Source organism: Lissotriton helveticus, chromosome 9, assembly GCF_964261635.1.
Source record: "Lissotriton helveticus chromosome 9, aLisHel1.1, whole genome shotgun sequence".
NCBI lineage: Eukaryota > Metazoa > Chordata > Amphibia > Caudata > Salamandridae > Lissotriton > Lissotriton helveticus.
In genome coordinates this window covers 744,815,675-744,831,533 of record NC_136070.1, presented here as the reverse complement: position 1 = coordinate 744,831,533, position 15,859 = coordinate 744,815,675, and the positions used below count along the sequence as shown (strand labels likewise).

The following is a 15,859-nucleotide window of genomic DNA, read 5'->3' as shown; positions in this document are numbered from 1 at the left end:
AACCTTCTTTTGATCGGGAAGCTCGTGGAAGCCCTTTGGGCCTACCCACGTCGGTCTACCTCGCAGTCGATGGAACAGACTCAATTATTATTCTGCCCTTGGTGCCATGCGATGTTTCCACTCACTGAATCACACGAAGTGTGCAACCTGTGCTTGTCTCTGGAGCACAGAAAACAGGGCTGCGACACGTGCAAGGCATTCCGCTCCAAGAAGACACTTCGCGACCGCCGGGCTCGACGTCGCAACATACAGAGCCAACACGCAAGCTCCATTCCAGACCTCTTCGGAGAAGATTTGGAACAAGAGGCTGGAGACACTAAGGGAGCCGAGGAAGAACAAGATCCCATCGCCATCTCTGACTACGGCTCCGAGGGGGGGGCGATGACATTCCACAAGGGCAGCCTACCGTTATTACAGATACTCCCATGCCCCAATATCCGCTTCGGCCTAAGAAGGCGACTCCGGTCCAACCCCCGTCTCCCGTCCAAGGTCGGCACCAAGAACACGTTTCTGATGCCCCGTTTACTGACTCTGCATCGAAACACACCCAAAAGTCTTCTGGCTCTGAGCCGAGAACTGGCTCTGATCCGAAACCTTCTGGATCGAAATCGAAGACCGGCTCCGGCCAACCACCTTAGACACCGAAAATGCTTTCGGATCCAAAATCCTCAGGAACAAAGACCCCGGCTCAGAAATCATCAGCGCTTAAAGTTTTGGCACCAAAACAACTGCATGTGCACTCTATATCTCGGGAATAACTTTTCGATGCTCTGCCTAGCAAGCCGGATCCGAAACAATGAGAGTTTTACATCCATCCAACTGCTGGACATATTTCTACAAAAGTGACACTGAAAAGAAAACCTGAATCAGAGGAGGCCTACCATATTCCTTTGAAGAGGAAGAATGTTGGGACTAATCCTTCTACTCCTCCTCTTCCATCTACTCCTTTGCCTCAACCTCAACACATAATGATTTCACCTGAGCACTCACCACCACACACACCTGAAGATCAGGATGGGGATGGGGGCAATGTACCATTAGTTCCCGACCCATGGACAGATTACAATACCAACTCTCACACGGGAAACAATCTCGATTTTTACCCTACAAACCCCTCTCCACCAGACGACCGTGTAGGCTACATTGAATTTTTAGGTAGAGCTGCCAACTATCATAGGGTGCAGCTGCACAAAGAATCCTTTGAAGAGGATTTCCTGTTTGAAACACTTAGCAGCACACAAAAGTCATCACACTCATTCCCCATGTTAAAGGTTATGATAAGGCCTGTTGATGACATGTTTAATGACCCAGTTAGAGCCCGTACTGGTAGAAAAGAAATACAAGTCAGCACCATCTGACCCAGCCTACATTAAGGGACAATTACCATTGGACTCTTTAGTAGTGTCCAGAACGCGTAAAATGGGCCAACTCCCAAAATATAGGAGATGCTCCGCCCCCAGATAAGGAGTTCAAGCTTCTTGATGCATCAGGGAAAAGGGTAGCCTCTCAGGCTGCAATCTTCTATCGCATCTCTAACATGCAAGCGCTGCTGGCAAGATACGACGGGGCGCATTAAGACGAAATGGAGCACTTGCTCCAATATCTGCCCGATGAATACAAAGCTAAAGCGCAAGATTTAGTGCGGGAGGGACAGCTTATTTCAAATAATGCTGTCCGCTGCTCCATAGATGCTGAAGACACTGCTGCAAGAGCTGAAAATACCAGCCTCCTTTTGAGAAGACACGCTTGGCTACGAATATCGTGTTTTAAACCGAAGGTTCAGACTACTATCCTGAACACACCCTTAGACGAAGAGCCCCTCTTTGGCCCAGTTGTAGATTCCTCACTGGAAAAAATGAAACAAGAAACCGAAGTGGCCAAATCCACGGGAGCCCTTCAATTGACACACTTTCGGCACTCTTTCTACTGCGGAGAGTCCAAAAATACCTCCTCAGAGACTACCACCACCACATACTAGGGTAACAACCAACCGTCTCCTTCTAAGGGTTACTTCAGAGGGGGTATAGAGGAGGGGGTATAGACGCAACAAAAGCAGAGGTAGAGGCTCAAACACATGCGGCTTCCCCTCCAACACAAAACTCACTACACTTCCCTCACCCAAACATTTAACACCTGTCGGGGACATCTTTCGGATATCTTACCAGTCTGGCATTCTATAACCACAGACAAGTGGGTACTGAAAATTATCCATTCTGGTTACTGCCTGGAGTTCACCGACAATCCTCCAAACATTCCGCCACGGTCACACAAACTCTCACTTGATCACTTACACCTCCTAAAAGAGGTTCAGTCTCTCCTTCTAAAAGGGGCTATAGAGCTCGTACCATCACAACATCAGGGGTCGGACGTGTACTCCTTTTACTTCCTAATGCCAAAAAAGGACGGTTCTCTCAGACCATTATTGGACCTCCGAGAACTAAACCGTTACATACAGTCAGACCATTTTCTAATGGTAACACCTCAGCAAGTACTACCACTTCTGAAACAGGGCGAATTTCTGTCTACACTCGACTTAAAGGACACCTACTTCCATATTACAATCCATCCCGCTCATCGCAAATTTCTCAGATTTATGGTAGCGGGTCAACATTACCAGTTCGAGATACTCCAGTTCGGAGTCACCACTACCCCCAGAGTCTTCACAAAGTGTCTGGTGGTAGTCGCTGCTCACCTGAGCAGAGAACACATCCATATTTTCCCCTACTTGGACGACTGGCTCATCAACGCCAGCACATATCCAAAATTTCTCCAGCAAACCCACATAACAATTAGGTGATTACATCAACTGGGGTTCACAGTCAATGTTCTAAAATCACATCTCCAACCTGCAAATACTCAGAACTATCTAGGAGCCACCTTAAATATGCAAAAGCCGTTGGCTTTTCCAAGTGCAGCCAGAATTCACAACATTCAGGCTCTAGTTAATCAGTTTCAATCCAATCACTCAACTCCAGCTCGGCTGTATATGCACCTACTAGGAATGATGACATCTTGCATCATAATAGTTCCCCATGCCAGACTGCACATGCGTCCCCTTCAAGAATGTTTAGCGAGTCAGTGGAAACAATCACAGGGTCTTTTAACTGATCTAGTGTTGGTAAGCGGCCGTACTCACTGCTCTCTGCAGTGGTGGAACACCCAAAATGTATCTAAAGGACAGCCCATTATAGACCTGGTTCCACAGATGGTACTAACAACGTACACGTCCCCCATTGGCTGGGGAGCTCATCTTCAACACCACACAGTGCGAGGCCTATAGAGCCAATGGCAAACGTTGCTCCACATCAATCATTTAGAGCGGCTTGAGATTTTCCTAGCTCTCCAGGCATTTCAAACTCACCTGGTTGGCAAAACTGTCTTAGTCCTTACTGACAACATGACAGCCATTTACTACATAAAAAAACAGTCGGGGGCACACTCTCTCCAACTATTCAACTTAGCCCAGGACATTTGGGAATGGGCCATTCACCACAAAATCAATGTCCTAGCGGAACACCTCCCAGGAGTGAACAACCAGATTGCCGACCTCCGCAGATACACGAGTGGGCGCTTCACCCTCAGAATCTGCTCCCATACTTTCAAAGTTGGGTATTCCCTCAGATAGATCTGTTCACCACAGACCAAAACTCATAATGCCAAAGCTTCGCCTCCAGGTACCCACACCAGCTATCCAAGGGAAATGCACTATGGGTGAACTGATCAGGGATGTTTGCTTATACTTTTCCGCCTCTCTCACTCATTCTAACAGTGGTTCGGAAGCTCAGGCAAACATCCCTCACATTGATCCTAGTTGCTCCCACATGGGCCCGTCAAACATGGTTCACAACCCTGTTGGAGCTGTCTTTGGTCCTGCATCAAAAGGTGCACCTAACACCAAGTCCCCTCACACAGAGCCATGGAGCCATGGAGAAATCAGACACCCAGATCACAAAGAACTGAACCTCGCGATCTGGCTCCTGAAGTCATAGAGTTTGGTTATCTGAACCTGCCACTAGACTGTATGAACATACTCAGGAAGGCCAGAAGGCCTACCACAAGAGCCTGTTGCACAGCAAAATGGAAGCGTTTTGTTATTTTTTGCAATAACAATCACATCAACCCTCTTGATTCTTCTATACAAAACATTATCTGCTATCTGTTACCCTTGCAGCAGTCAGGATAGGCTTACACCTCCATCTGGCTATATCTTGCTGCAATAGCAGCGTACCTACAAAATAGGCAACATCTATCGCTTTTCAGGCCCGTAATTAAAGCTTTAATGGAAGGACTTAAGAGTTATACCTCCAAGTCGTCTGCCAGCCCCAGTGTGGAATCTTTACATAGTACTCACAAGATTATTGGGACCACCCTTTGAGCCCATGCATAGGTGTGAGCCACAGTTTCTCTCTTGGAAAACTGCTTTCCTCATTGAAATCGCTTGGTTAAGGAGAGTGGGTGAACTACATGCACTCACCATAGAAGAACCAATACTCTCAACAGAGACCAACCCTAAATTTCTACCTAAGGTAGTCTCTGTGTTTTTCATAAATCAGTCGGTAGAATTACCTGTATTCTTCCCTCAACATAATTCTTTTGCAGAGAGAACTCTACACACCTTTAGATGTCAGAAGAGCACTGTTATACTACATTGAAAGAACACAATCATTTTGAAAGACCAAATAACTTTGTGTTGCTTTTGCACCACCTCACAAGGGCAATCCTATATCCAAATCAGGTTTTTCAAGGTGGATTGTTAAATGGATTCAAACCGGTTGCGAAAAAGCAAAAAGAACTTCAACTGTACCCCCTAGAGCGCATTCGACTCGCAAACACAAGCTAATGTGGGGCAAGCAGTACTATTAAAAAAAAGAGAGAGAGGAACCCCTTAAAACTGTCAAGGGAATTGAGGTTATCTAACCTGAAGAAAGGAATTATCCCCTTGAGATTGGTATAACAAAAAGCTAAAACATAGTCTCACAAATTCATAAAACAGTCAAAAACTGTTACAATTGCACAAATATATAGGTTATAACATATTTATTATGCATCAAGAAATTAAAAACAGATCATTACATATCTACACATAACCTGGTTCCCTATTAAATTGGTAAAAGAACAAATTAATGATAACAGAGTCAATTATGACCTGCACAATTGAAAAGACAGACAAAAATGGTAAAACATAAAAATGTGGAAAATACAATTAGTACATTCGGAGCTCCCAGGTAGTAGCATCTGTTTTACCACTGTTAATTCTGTACATAAACATAGATGATGGAGACTAAAATTGTACTATAGTGAAGAGCGTCAACGCGTTTTGGTGGTTCGGTACAAATGGAGTCCACCTTTATCAAGACTTGTCTTTGTAATCTGTCGTACTGAGAGGTCTTTACACTTTCCCCTTAGGGTTATGTTTAAGGGGACTGCGGCTACTGCTGCGAGTGTGGTATTCAATACGGAACCCCCACTAGCAGCGTCCTTTCAGAGGCTATCACGTCCTGATCGAATTGACAGCTACAGCTAACCTAGCCTAAGCACTAAAGGAGAGGATTATTTCAAGCCCTGCATTTTCAGGCTTTGCTATTCACAAGAAGGAGGAGAAGTTACCCTATACCCTCTTAAACCCCGGGAGATTTTCATTGAGCACTGTCAAGAGCAGGCACATCTCTCTACTAAAAGGAAGGATAACTTCACCACTCCGCTACATTTTAATCTTGCGAGACCCCTGGTAAACCCCGGCTAGGGCAGGAGAAGATACGGACCAGCGCTGACATATAAGTTCATGAGACCAACTTCTGGTGACCGTGATTCTTAAGAAATCCGTCTCCTCTGAGGGAGTAAACTAGGAACAGGATCGACTTTGAGATACCCCGAGTTCTTTGATTTCTGCATCTACAAGGACGCGTGCACACTCGCAGCAGTAGCCGCAGTTCCCTTAAACATAACCCTAAGGGGAAAGTGTAAAGACCTCTCAGTACGACAGACTACAAAGACAAGTCTTGATAAAGGTGAACTCCATTTTTACCGAAGCACCGAAACGCGTCGACGCTCTTCACTATAGTACAATTTTAGTCTCTATCATCTATGTTTATATACAGAATTAACAGTGGTAAAACATAGATGCTACTACCTGGGAGCTCCGAATGTACTAATTGTATTTTACACATCTTTATGTTTTACAATTTTTGTCTGTCTTTTCAATTGTGCAGGTCATAATTGACACGTTATTATTAATTTGTTCTTTTACCAATTAAATAGGGAACCATGTTATGTGTAGATATGTAATTATCTATTTTTAATTTCTTGATGCATAATAAATATGTTATAACCTATATATTTGTGCAATTGTAACAGTTTTTGACTGTTTTATGAATTTGTGAGACTATGTTTTAGCTTTTTGTTATACCAATCTCAAGGGGATAATTCCTTTCTTCGGGCAAGCAGTACTAAACACACTATTTCAGACAACTCCAACAGCTACAGGTTAGCCAACGCTTTTGGGAGATTACTGCTATATAGTCTATGCAAAGCATGTGATCTACTGCTCACATGCCTCGAATGGATAACATTTCTTACCCGGTAAACGTCTGTTCTTGGCATGTACAGCTGTAGATTCACATAAACCCACCCGCCTCCCCGGGTACCTGTAGCTGCTGCAGTTCTCTCTTTAGTATACATACATACGCATGGACATCTCTGTTCTACTCTTTCTGACTCCATTCTCACCCTCTGCTGGAAAACAATCTAACAATGGAGCCGATGCTCATGCACACTATCACCAAAAGTCCCCTACCTTGTGACTGCAAAAGACTTCTTCGAACAAAAACAAACAGCAAACATCTGGACCCAACACTACATGGCAGGAGTATGCAAAGCATGTGAATTTACAGCATGTTCATGCCAAGAACAGATGTTTACTGGGTAAGTAAAGTTATCCTTCCTACGGAAACGACACCTTACTCATCATCTCACTCACTGACTACCCCAACACCAGAACCAGTGTCCACAGATGCATGTTAGACTTCACCAACTGGGTGAAAAAACAACTGCCTGCTGCTGAACACAGACAAAACGGAAGTACTTATCTTTGGCAATAGCAGCAACATATGGAGCGACTCCTTCCAACCATGGCAAAAACCTCAGAATCATTGTTGACAACAACTTCAATATGAAATGACAGATCAATGCCATCGGCTCCCTCACTCTGCACATGCTATGTGTCTCCGTGACACAATGACCTTTCCTTTACAACATCAATGAGGTAATTTGTGATGTTATCAGTGATGCCTTATAATATGTCATGAGTGATGTAATATATGAGATCATAAGCAGTTCATGGCAGGAGTGCAAGTTATAGTGAGCTTAGCGAACTATAACTGGTTAATACAATACCATAGCTTGTGTATTATTACATGGCCCAACTATGAAGTCACTTCAACAATTATTTCTAGTTCGAGCCTAGCGGCAGCACGCATACACTACTCCCTCTGCAAGTCTGCTGTAGTAGAGTATGGGAGAGAAGCAGTGCCCACTCTCCTCCCATATTTTTCATTGGCTTGTATCATTGTCTTTCGTAAATGCTGCCTTGCTGACTTGATTATTTAATAGCGGTACAAAAGGGGGTGATGATGGACGGAGCATATGAACCAATCAAACACTCACACCCAGTCAAAAGATCTGGGTTTGATCCATCACCGCTCTTTAGCCCAATCTGCCACCCCAGTTCAGACATGGCTATATGCAAATCAGTCTGACCCTGTGCCTCATGGGAACAGTCCAGCCCGAACTGCCATCACCACCCCCTTTTGTACCACTTTGGCCGCCATAAGTGTGGCAGGGTATGCTCAGACGTGAGTCCCTTGCTCCCTTTGCCACTGGATCTAAGCAAGCCGGGCTGAAGAAGGCTGTAATGCCAGAAACCGGTCCTCGGAAGCTTGTTTCCGGTCCAGGGAAGGCATGGCTTGGCAGTTCGGGCTGCACTGTTCCCATGAGGCACAGGGTCAGACTGATTTGCATATAGCCATGTCTGAACCGGGGTGGCAGAGTGGGCTAAAGAACGGTGATGGATTAAACCCAGATCTTTTGACTGGGTGTGAGTGTTTAATTGGTTCAGATGCTCTGTCCATCACTACCCCCTTTTGTACCGCTTTGGCCGCCATAAGTGTGGCAGGGTATGCTCAGACGTGAGTCCCTTGCTCACTTTGCCACTGGATTCAAGCAAGCCGGGCTGAAGAAGGCTGTAATGCCAGAAACCGGTCCTCGGAAGCTTGTTTCCGGTCCAGGGAAGATATTGATGGTGGGGGAGGTATTGATGGTGGTGATGTTGGTGGTGGTGGTATTGGTGGTATTGGTGATGGTGGTATAGGTGGTGGTGGTATTGGTGATGGTGGTAAAGGTGGTGGTGGTTAGGTATTGATGGTGTTGCTGGTGGTGGTGTGGGTGGTGTTAATAAAACAGGCTTTTGAAAACAACATGTCAGGAGGCTTTAGTACAGATGACATGTAACACAGATGTACTGTTGTCAGCTTCAGCCCATTAGCACAGGATTATGTGCTACCTGGAATTCACATGACTTAATTCGCTTATCATTTCTGAATCCATTTTACGTGGGGGTTGAAACACACACAAGATAATCCCGGGTTCAAGTGATTGAAAGTAGGCACCCGTGTTACGAGAGCGGATGTTCTGCTTTAAAAAACTCAATCGGTTTCAGCTGAAGCAGCGCATGTCCGGCCTGCGGTAGGAGAAACTCAATAAAGTAAATGGTGCTTACAGGCTAAATAATAGGTCCTGTGTAACGACCAAAATAGAAGGGCCAGTTGCCATAGGAGGGTATGAATGAAGACAAGGCCGTACTAAGGAGGGACTAACAAGCCTATTAACTAATCAAGGTGGTACAAAAGGGGGTGGTGATGGACGGAGCATCTGAACCAATCAAACACTCACACCCAGTCAACAGATCTGGGTTTAATCCATCATCGTTCTTTAGCCCACTCTGCCACCCCAGTTCCGATATGGCCATATGCAAATCAGTCTGACCCTGTGCCTCATGGGAACAGTCCAGCCCGAACTGCCAAGCCATGCCTTCCCTGGACCGGATTCAAGCTTCCTAGGACCGGTTTCTGGCATTACAGCCGTCTTCAGCCAGGCTTGCTTGAATCCAGTGGCAAAGGGAGCAAGGGACTCACGTCTGAGCATACCCTGCCAACTTATGGCGAACAAAGCGGTACAAAAGGGGGTGGTGATGGACGGAGCATCTGAACCAATCAAACACTCACACCCAGTCAACAGATCTGGGTTTAATCCATCACCGTTCTTTAGCCCCCTCTGCCACCCCAGTTCAGACATGGCCATATGCAAATCAGTCCGACCCTGTGACTCATGGGAACAGTCCAGCCCGAACTGCCAAGCCATGCCTTCCCTGCACCGGATTCAAGCTTCATAGCACCGGTTTCTGGCATTAGGAGGTGATGGCCTTATGATTATATTTCAGGGACACAGGAATTGTCTGCCAGTTCTCTTGGGGGAGAATTACTAATGGCGATGCCCATTTCAGTAGTTCAAGCCTACTAAGGAGGCAAGTACACAACACCAGAGTTGAAATTTCTGCTGGGTGTCTACACTCCCTGCAGACTGGGCCTCGGGCTGGCAAACCTTCAGTCTTCTTGCTGCCTTGATCTCTGGAGAGAAAGAAAACCAACCTCTCTGCACAAGAATCTGGACTGTGCCAGTCAAGAAAGTCCGCTTAATCCAGAGAAGAAGAGATGGCCAAGGAATATCTGATTGGAAGATTGTTATGGTGTACTTTTTTCAGGAGCCGAAGGATTTCCATACCGTAGTTGGCCAGGATGAATGTTGTTATGTTATGTAGTCTTATAAAGCACACTATCACCCCACGGGTATCCTGTCTCTGGATTACATTAGTTCCTCTATTCGCACATATTACCATAAAGAAAGTCAGATGTTCATGAAAGATGGCTGATCTACGTTATACCCTTGCAAAGAGCATCTTCTTGGTCATGGAACTATTTCATCATTGCTGACAGCGAGATTGATGAGCCAGAGCCCTGCCTTCCTCATCAAAGACATAAAATATTATACTGGCTCTTTTGGTTTTATAATACTACTTTTATTGCCACATCTGGGATCTAAAAGACAGTACATGGTTGATTCTGGTTAGACCTGTGACTCTCCTATTTGCCTTCACCACTGGAAATTCTGGATTCCAAAATTGAGGCCTCTAATGAAAAGGTACCATCCGTCGTACTTCTAGACATTTAAAATAAATGGATAGGCAGGTAGACCCTAAATTGGTTGTTGGACTGCATTGTTCTTATGAACTTTGTCTCTAAGGTTGTGGCGATATTGAGAGTTGAAGCCATGGTCAAGCCAAGCCCTAAACTGGCTGATTTCCAGTTAGTACTGGTACCACAAATGGGAACGGCAATCAGTGGAACGGCAGAGAAGGCGTAAATCCCAATTTCCTCTCATATGCCGTTGTGAATAGCTTAACTATTTACGCTCGGTTCATATGGCAATTTGGCATCATTACCAACCCAGGGTATTTCAGAAACTTAGAGGTGCAGGCAAATCCAACGTGCTGTTGATTGCATGGATTCCAGTATATTTTCCTACCCAGAATGGCCCTCAAACCTTCAACTTTAGCTAAAGTGTTATATTTTCTTCACATATCTGTGAGGAAAAGTTCTGGAATCTGCAGGAATTTGTCATTTCTACTTCTTATGGTTCACACATGTTGTATTACAAATATTGACCCATGTTGGCTATGTGGGAAACTGTTGTGTTTGGGTCCGGTTTGGCCTCCACCAGGGGAAACTTGCCTTGCTATGTGTTCTTACCTAGAATGCACTGCAAACATTCAACTTTGGCTAAAATCATGGATTCAAGACTGTAATGAACACTGTGACCATATAAAGTCATTGTAGGCTTTGCATGGTCCATGGTTTGGTTAATTTTTTGTCTCAGGTTATCGGGCCATTCACACAAGTTAGAGTGCCCTTTTATCAGAGAAAATGTGGGAACACTGAGTGGAAGGAATTTTATGGATTCCCCGCAAATTTCCATTTTTTTTGTCACAGAAAGGAGGAAAATGTGTGATTTTAATCGAAGTTCGAGATTTGCAGGGATTTCTAATTAAAAAAAAGTTGGTGAATCAATGCAAATTTTTACAAATCTCATATAATGTCACTTGGTAATTTAAAAAGAGGGAAAAAACCCTTCCATGTAAAGGAGTGCTAAAGAATGTACCAACATACCCATATCTGGGTGCGTTATTTGATGAAAATGGCACCTGGGTGGCACGCGTGCTCTAAAGAAAAGTATTTTGGCAAGAGCAGCTGGAGCCTCACTGGATTTCGCTAGAAGATTAGGGAGCAAACCCGTACCACCACTGCTGATGATTTATAATGAGAAATGTTTTGGTATGACAATGTATGGTAGTGTGGTTGTGGGTCACAAGCAATGCAATTAAGTTCAAGGAGTTGAAAAAAAACACCTACGTAAACTCCTAGCTGCTTCTTCTAGCATTCCAGCGTTTGTGGTACATGAGGAATTAAGGCAGGGCTACATTAGACAATATTGCTGTAGCACCCTTGATATGGTGGCTAAAAAAATTGGTCTAGAGATAAGCCAAACCTAAACCAAATTATTTTAGAGGACTGCATGATGTTAGACAGATTTGCAGACATTCCCTGGTTAAAATAGGTCTCCCGGCGGCTTTCAGCTCTCGGGCAACCAGAGCTATTTAATCAACCAAGAAAGCTGCACCCTGAAGACGTGAAAGCTATAAAAACAAAATTATTAACGAGGAGACAACTGGATAGGGAAGTAAATGAACTTAAGCAACCTACATGTAGACATTTTATGATTATAAGTCCTGGAATTTTAAATCAGCCTTTTTGTTCTTTAGTTAATAACCTGCATCATCTTTTTCTTTTATCCAGATTTACATTTAATTGTATCCACTGGTCCCTAACTGTACCTAAAGGTTTATCAAAGTTAGGTACCCTGCAACCATGTGCATGCGATAACTTCTCAGACCAAGACCTGTCACACTTTGTTTTTTTGTGGTTTTTATACTGAGCTGCTAGCTAAACCTATCCTGCCACTTTTTAGAGATTGCTATGTTGCACAAGGAAGACCAGCACTGATCTATTTACAAATGCTTTCTTCCCCACTCATTTGTTATATGGGGTTGCAAGTTTCGTATCGGGGGCAATTCGTAAGGAAAAATCTGGTTTGATAACAGCAATGACTTGGGCCTATCTGAATATATTTCTTTTAATACGAATGTATTTTAACTGTGCTTTTAATTATATCTGTGGTGTAGTTTTAAACCTAAAATGTATATGTTCTTGTATGCAAAATGTACTTTTATGGCCAGAACGTGGCCAAATAAAGTTTTTATTGATGGATTGATCCCCATGTGTTTATTCAAGTAAGTCTCTGCTCCTCTATTTAGTAGATTCATACTTGGAGTTTTAATTTGGGATTTATGGGTTTGCATTCTCTATTTGCTATAGGTAATTAAAATAGCAATTTTCTCATTCACAGTGCTTGTAAAAAGACAAAACATTAAACAGCGCTTTGAAGTTGTAAAAGATACTTTGAAGTTGTAAAAGATGCTGCGTGACTGTCCGGTTGATGGCATGTGATTCCCTGATAGCCTGCAGTAGAATAGTAGGTTCATAAAATATGAAAGTATGAGAAATTGTGAAAACCAACTGGGAGTTATTGCTTCCAATTTCAGAGATATAACAGCAGTAGATTAATTTAACCCATTGATCTGACTAACCTGTATTTTTGAAGGATTTGTTAGAATGTATCATTCTTTTCCTGCCACATAATATTTTCTTCAGTGTTTATCATTCATGAATCACCTTTGCATTCATGTGAAACAAGTGCAGTGGCCGCAGTTAGCCTCTGTTGATTTCTGTTGTTATTGTTATCTCCTTCAGGTCGGCAGACATGTGGCGCCTGGGATGTCTTATCTGGGAGGTGTTTAATGGGCCCTTTCCTCGGCCATCATCACTACGATCACTTGGAAAGGTATCAATATTGTCTTTTACAGTTAATTCTCAGTTGTCCTCTGAGCCATCATTCTTCCAGAACCAAGGTGAGGTGTAACCTAAAAGAACACCTTCCTCGGCTTTTAGAAACCTAAGGGCCCAATGACATTTTGTATAGAAGATGATCAGATATTGCTCCTTTGAACCATTGACTCTGTAGCAGTTTTAACGCGTTTATAAAAATTAAAAAAACGTTATTTTCATTTTGTATGTCAATAAACAATGCAGCATTAATAAGAATATAGTTACAGCACAGAGAAATTGTGCAGCATGAGCAAAGTAACAATGGTCAATAACATAATATGCGTATTAAAAAGAAAGAAAAGGGATGATCAGGTAATCACTCCACTACAAGTAGAACCATGACATGGAATGTTAATGACCAATAACAGTGCAATGATCATCAGCAAATATCCCACAAATGCCCCACTAACACCAGGGAAGAGCAACTGTATCCCACTCTGGTATCATGACATACAGAATCATTACCAGGACTACAATAAGCCAGCAACAACTTTTATGGTCTGTCTTCCTGAACCGGACCATGCACTAACTGCAACAATTGCAATAACATGCAACAATTTAACACATCCAATGAAGGGCCACAACATCAAACTTAAGGTGTCAGCCACGTGCGACATGTCCAGCGTGATATGCTTACTCAAATGCCCATGTGGAAAAGTCTACGTGGCAAGACTGAACAGAAAATAAAAGTTCGCATCAATGAACATAAGTCAAATATAAGAGCACGGAATGTTAAATCTACCGTGGCGATGCACTTTATGGAAGAATATCACAACATTTCCCAACTGAAATTCATGGTCTTAGAAGTCATCGAAAAAATGGAAGGCAGGGGAACAACAAATGCCTACTACACTTAGAAAACTTTTGAATAAGCAAATTGAACTCAGGCAAGCCCAACTGGTTAAATGATCGAATAGACCTGGCATGTTATCTTTGATACAACCACTATGTACCACCACTGTGGCGTAATGTTCTGTTAATATGGTACAGAAGGTGGAATGACTACATTATGTGTACAGACTGATTTGAGTACTCATGAGAGAGAATGTGTTAGTACCTTAACATTCCTACACTTGACTCATTTGACCTTATAGTACACTCACACAACCCCCCCCCCTTTTTTTTACTCGGTGGCACTTTAAAAAAAAAATTTGAATTTCCATTTCACACATTCCATCGACTATATTTCCCAGCGTTTTTAACAACGTTTGCATTATCAGTTTTTTACGTTTGCATTATTAGTTTGTCCGCTCTCATTCATTGAGATTAAGACTACGAATTAGTCTGTTTTCCCGTACCGACCAAGGACGCCAGGTCATGTGACGTCCATTGGCCAATACGCGTACATGCCCCAAAACAATACGGAAGCGCCGACCGAATTCGGCACCGTAATAGCAGAGAAAATGCCGCCGCAGCCACCTTTAACCCCTTCCATGCTGATGACGAGCTCAGCTCGTCATCAGCGTTACCTGCCGTGTGCTGATGACGAGCTGAGCTCGTCATGTATCGCGGTAATTTTTAAAAATGCCGCGCACAGCGGGAAAAGCCGCCGCACGCATGCGGTTAAGTAAGTTCCTCGAACCGCGATAGCATTACGAATAATAAACCATTACGTTTTGTAGTTGTTGTTCACAGTCCATAACTTGCGCTTTTCACCTTACTACAGATGCCACTAGAACCTCAGTGACGAGCTCGTTGTAAGTGTACAATTGCGTTATTTGAGCGTCTCATATATTCACCATTTTGCACAAACCCACACGCACAAGGAAACACACACTTTGAAGCTCTGACTAGTCACCAGGAGTTATAAGGAGGTGCACCTAATGCAACAAATAACACACAGTACTGTTGTTTTTGATGCTCATGATAAAATAAGTGCTATGAATTTCATGTTTTAGAGATGCTCCCAGAAGAAGGGCAGTTCGCCCGAAATGCATAGGAGCCATCTAAGCTCATGTGGAAATTGATTGATTGATTTCTGAAAAATATGCTAAAAGAAATGATGAAAAGTTCTGAAAAGGCATTTGAATGTTAAGAATATGATGAAAAATTAAACATATGGTTTAAAATGCACAAAATTTCGTGGAGTCCTTGTTTACAGGAACCCAAAAGAGTGCGCAAGGGGATGCAACCAATTTAGTTTGGAAGCACATTATTGATCTGTCTTCCTGATTCTCATCTCCCTCATCTGTCTTACTCAATCGAAAGAGATATGTTGGGATATGGTCCCCATATATCTCTTGGGCAACTGCGGGGTGGCATAAGTGCATGATAATTGTCGGATTGTATATTGCAATATGTCATATCTGCTTGCCATTCCAAAATAGTTGGTAGGGGGCCTTTCATTCATCATACTGTGATTCTTCTCCTAGGTAGCAGAAGACCCAATGCCACTAGACATCAAAAAGACTTCGGCACATCAGTCATTGCCTAATTAAGCCAGCAGTGGCGCAGACACTAGCGTATCACCCATAATATCACTTAGCAATTCAAACACTGTAACCCAGAATCTGTGCTCTCCAGCACAATACCATGCCAAATGTTCAAATCTGGAGTTCTCCACTCTGCAGCACGAGGATCTGGAATCGGGTCTCAATCCATATTCCAGCAATCACGTTGGGGTATATTATACTCAAGTAAAATATTTGAAATGTACTAATCGGTGGCGTCCATTCAGAGATGAATGATAAATCACCGAACAGCAGTAGGCCAATTGCTTCTCAGTAATCTATATACCAAGCTCGTCC

At 43.3% G+C, this 15,859-nt stretch overlaps 1 protein-coding gene across 2 annotated transcripts in view; it reads left to right on the top strand.

Annotated features, from left to right (window-relative positions):
* The window catches only part of SCYL1 (SCY1 like pseudokinase 1), a 990,258-nt gene that overhangs the window by 209,380 nt on the left and 765,019 nt on the right, over window positions 1-15,859 (top strand). For both annotated transcript variants that reach the window (XM_078660868.1, XM_078660869.1), the window contains exon 5: window positions 12,978-13,068. In XM_078660868.1, coding sequence (XP_078516994.1) covers window positions 12,978-13,068 — 91 coding nt within the window. The remainder of the gene's footprint in view (window positions 1-12,977; window positions 13,069-15,859) is intronic.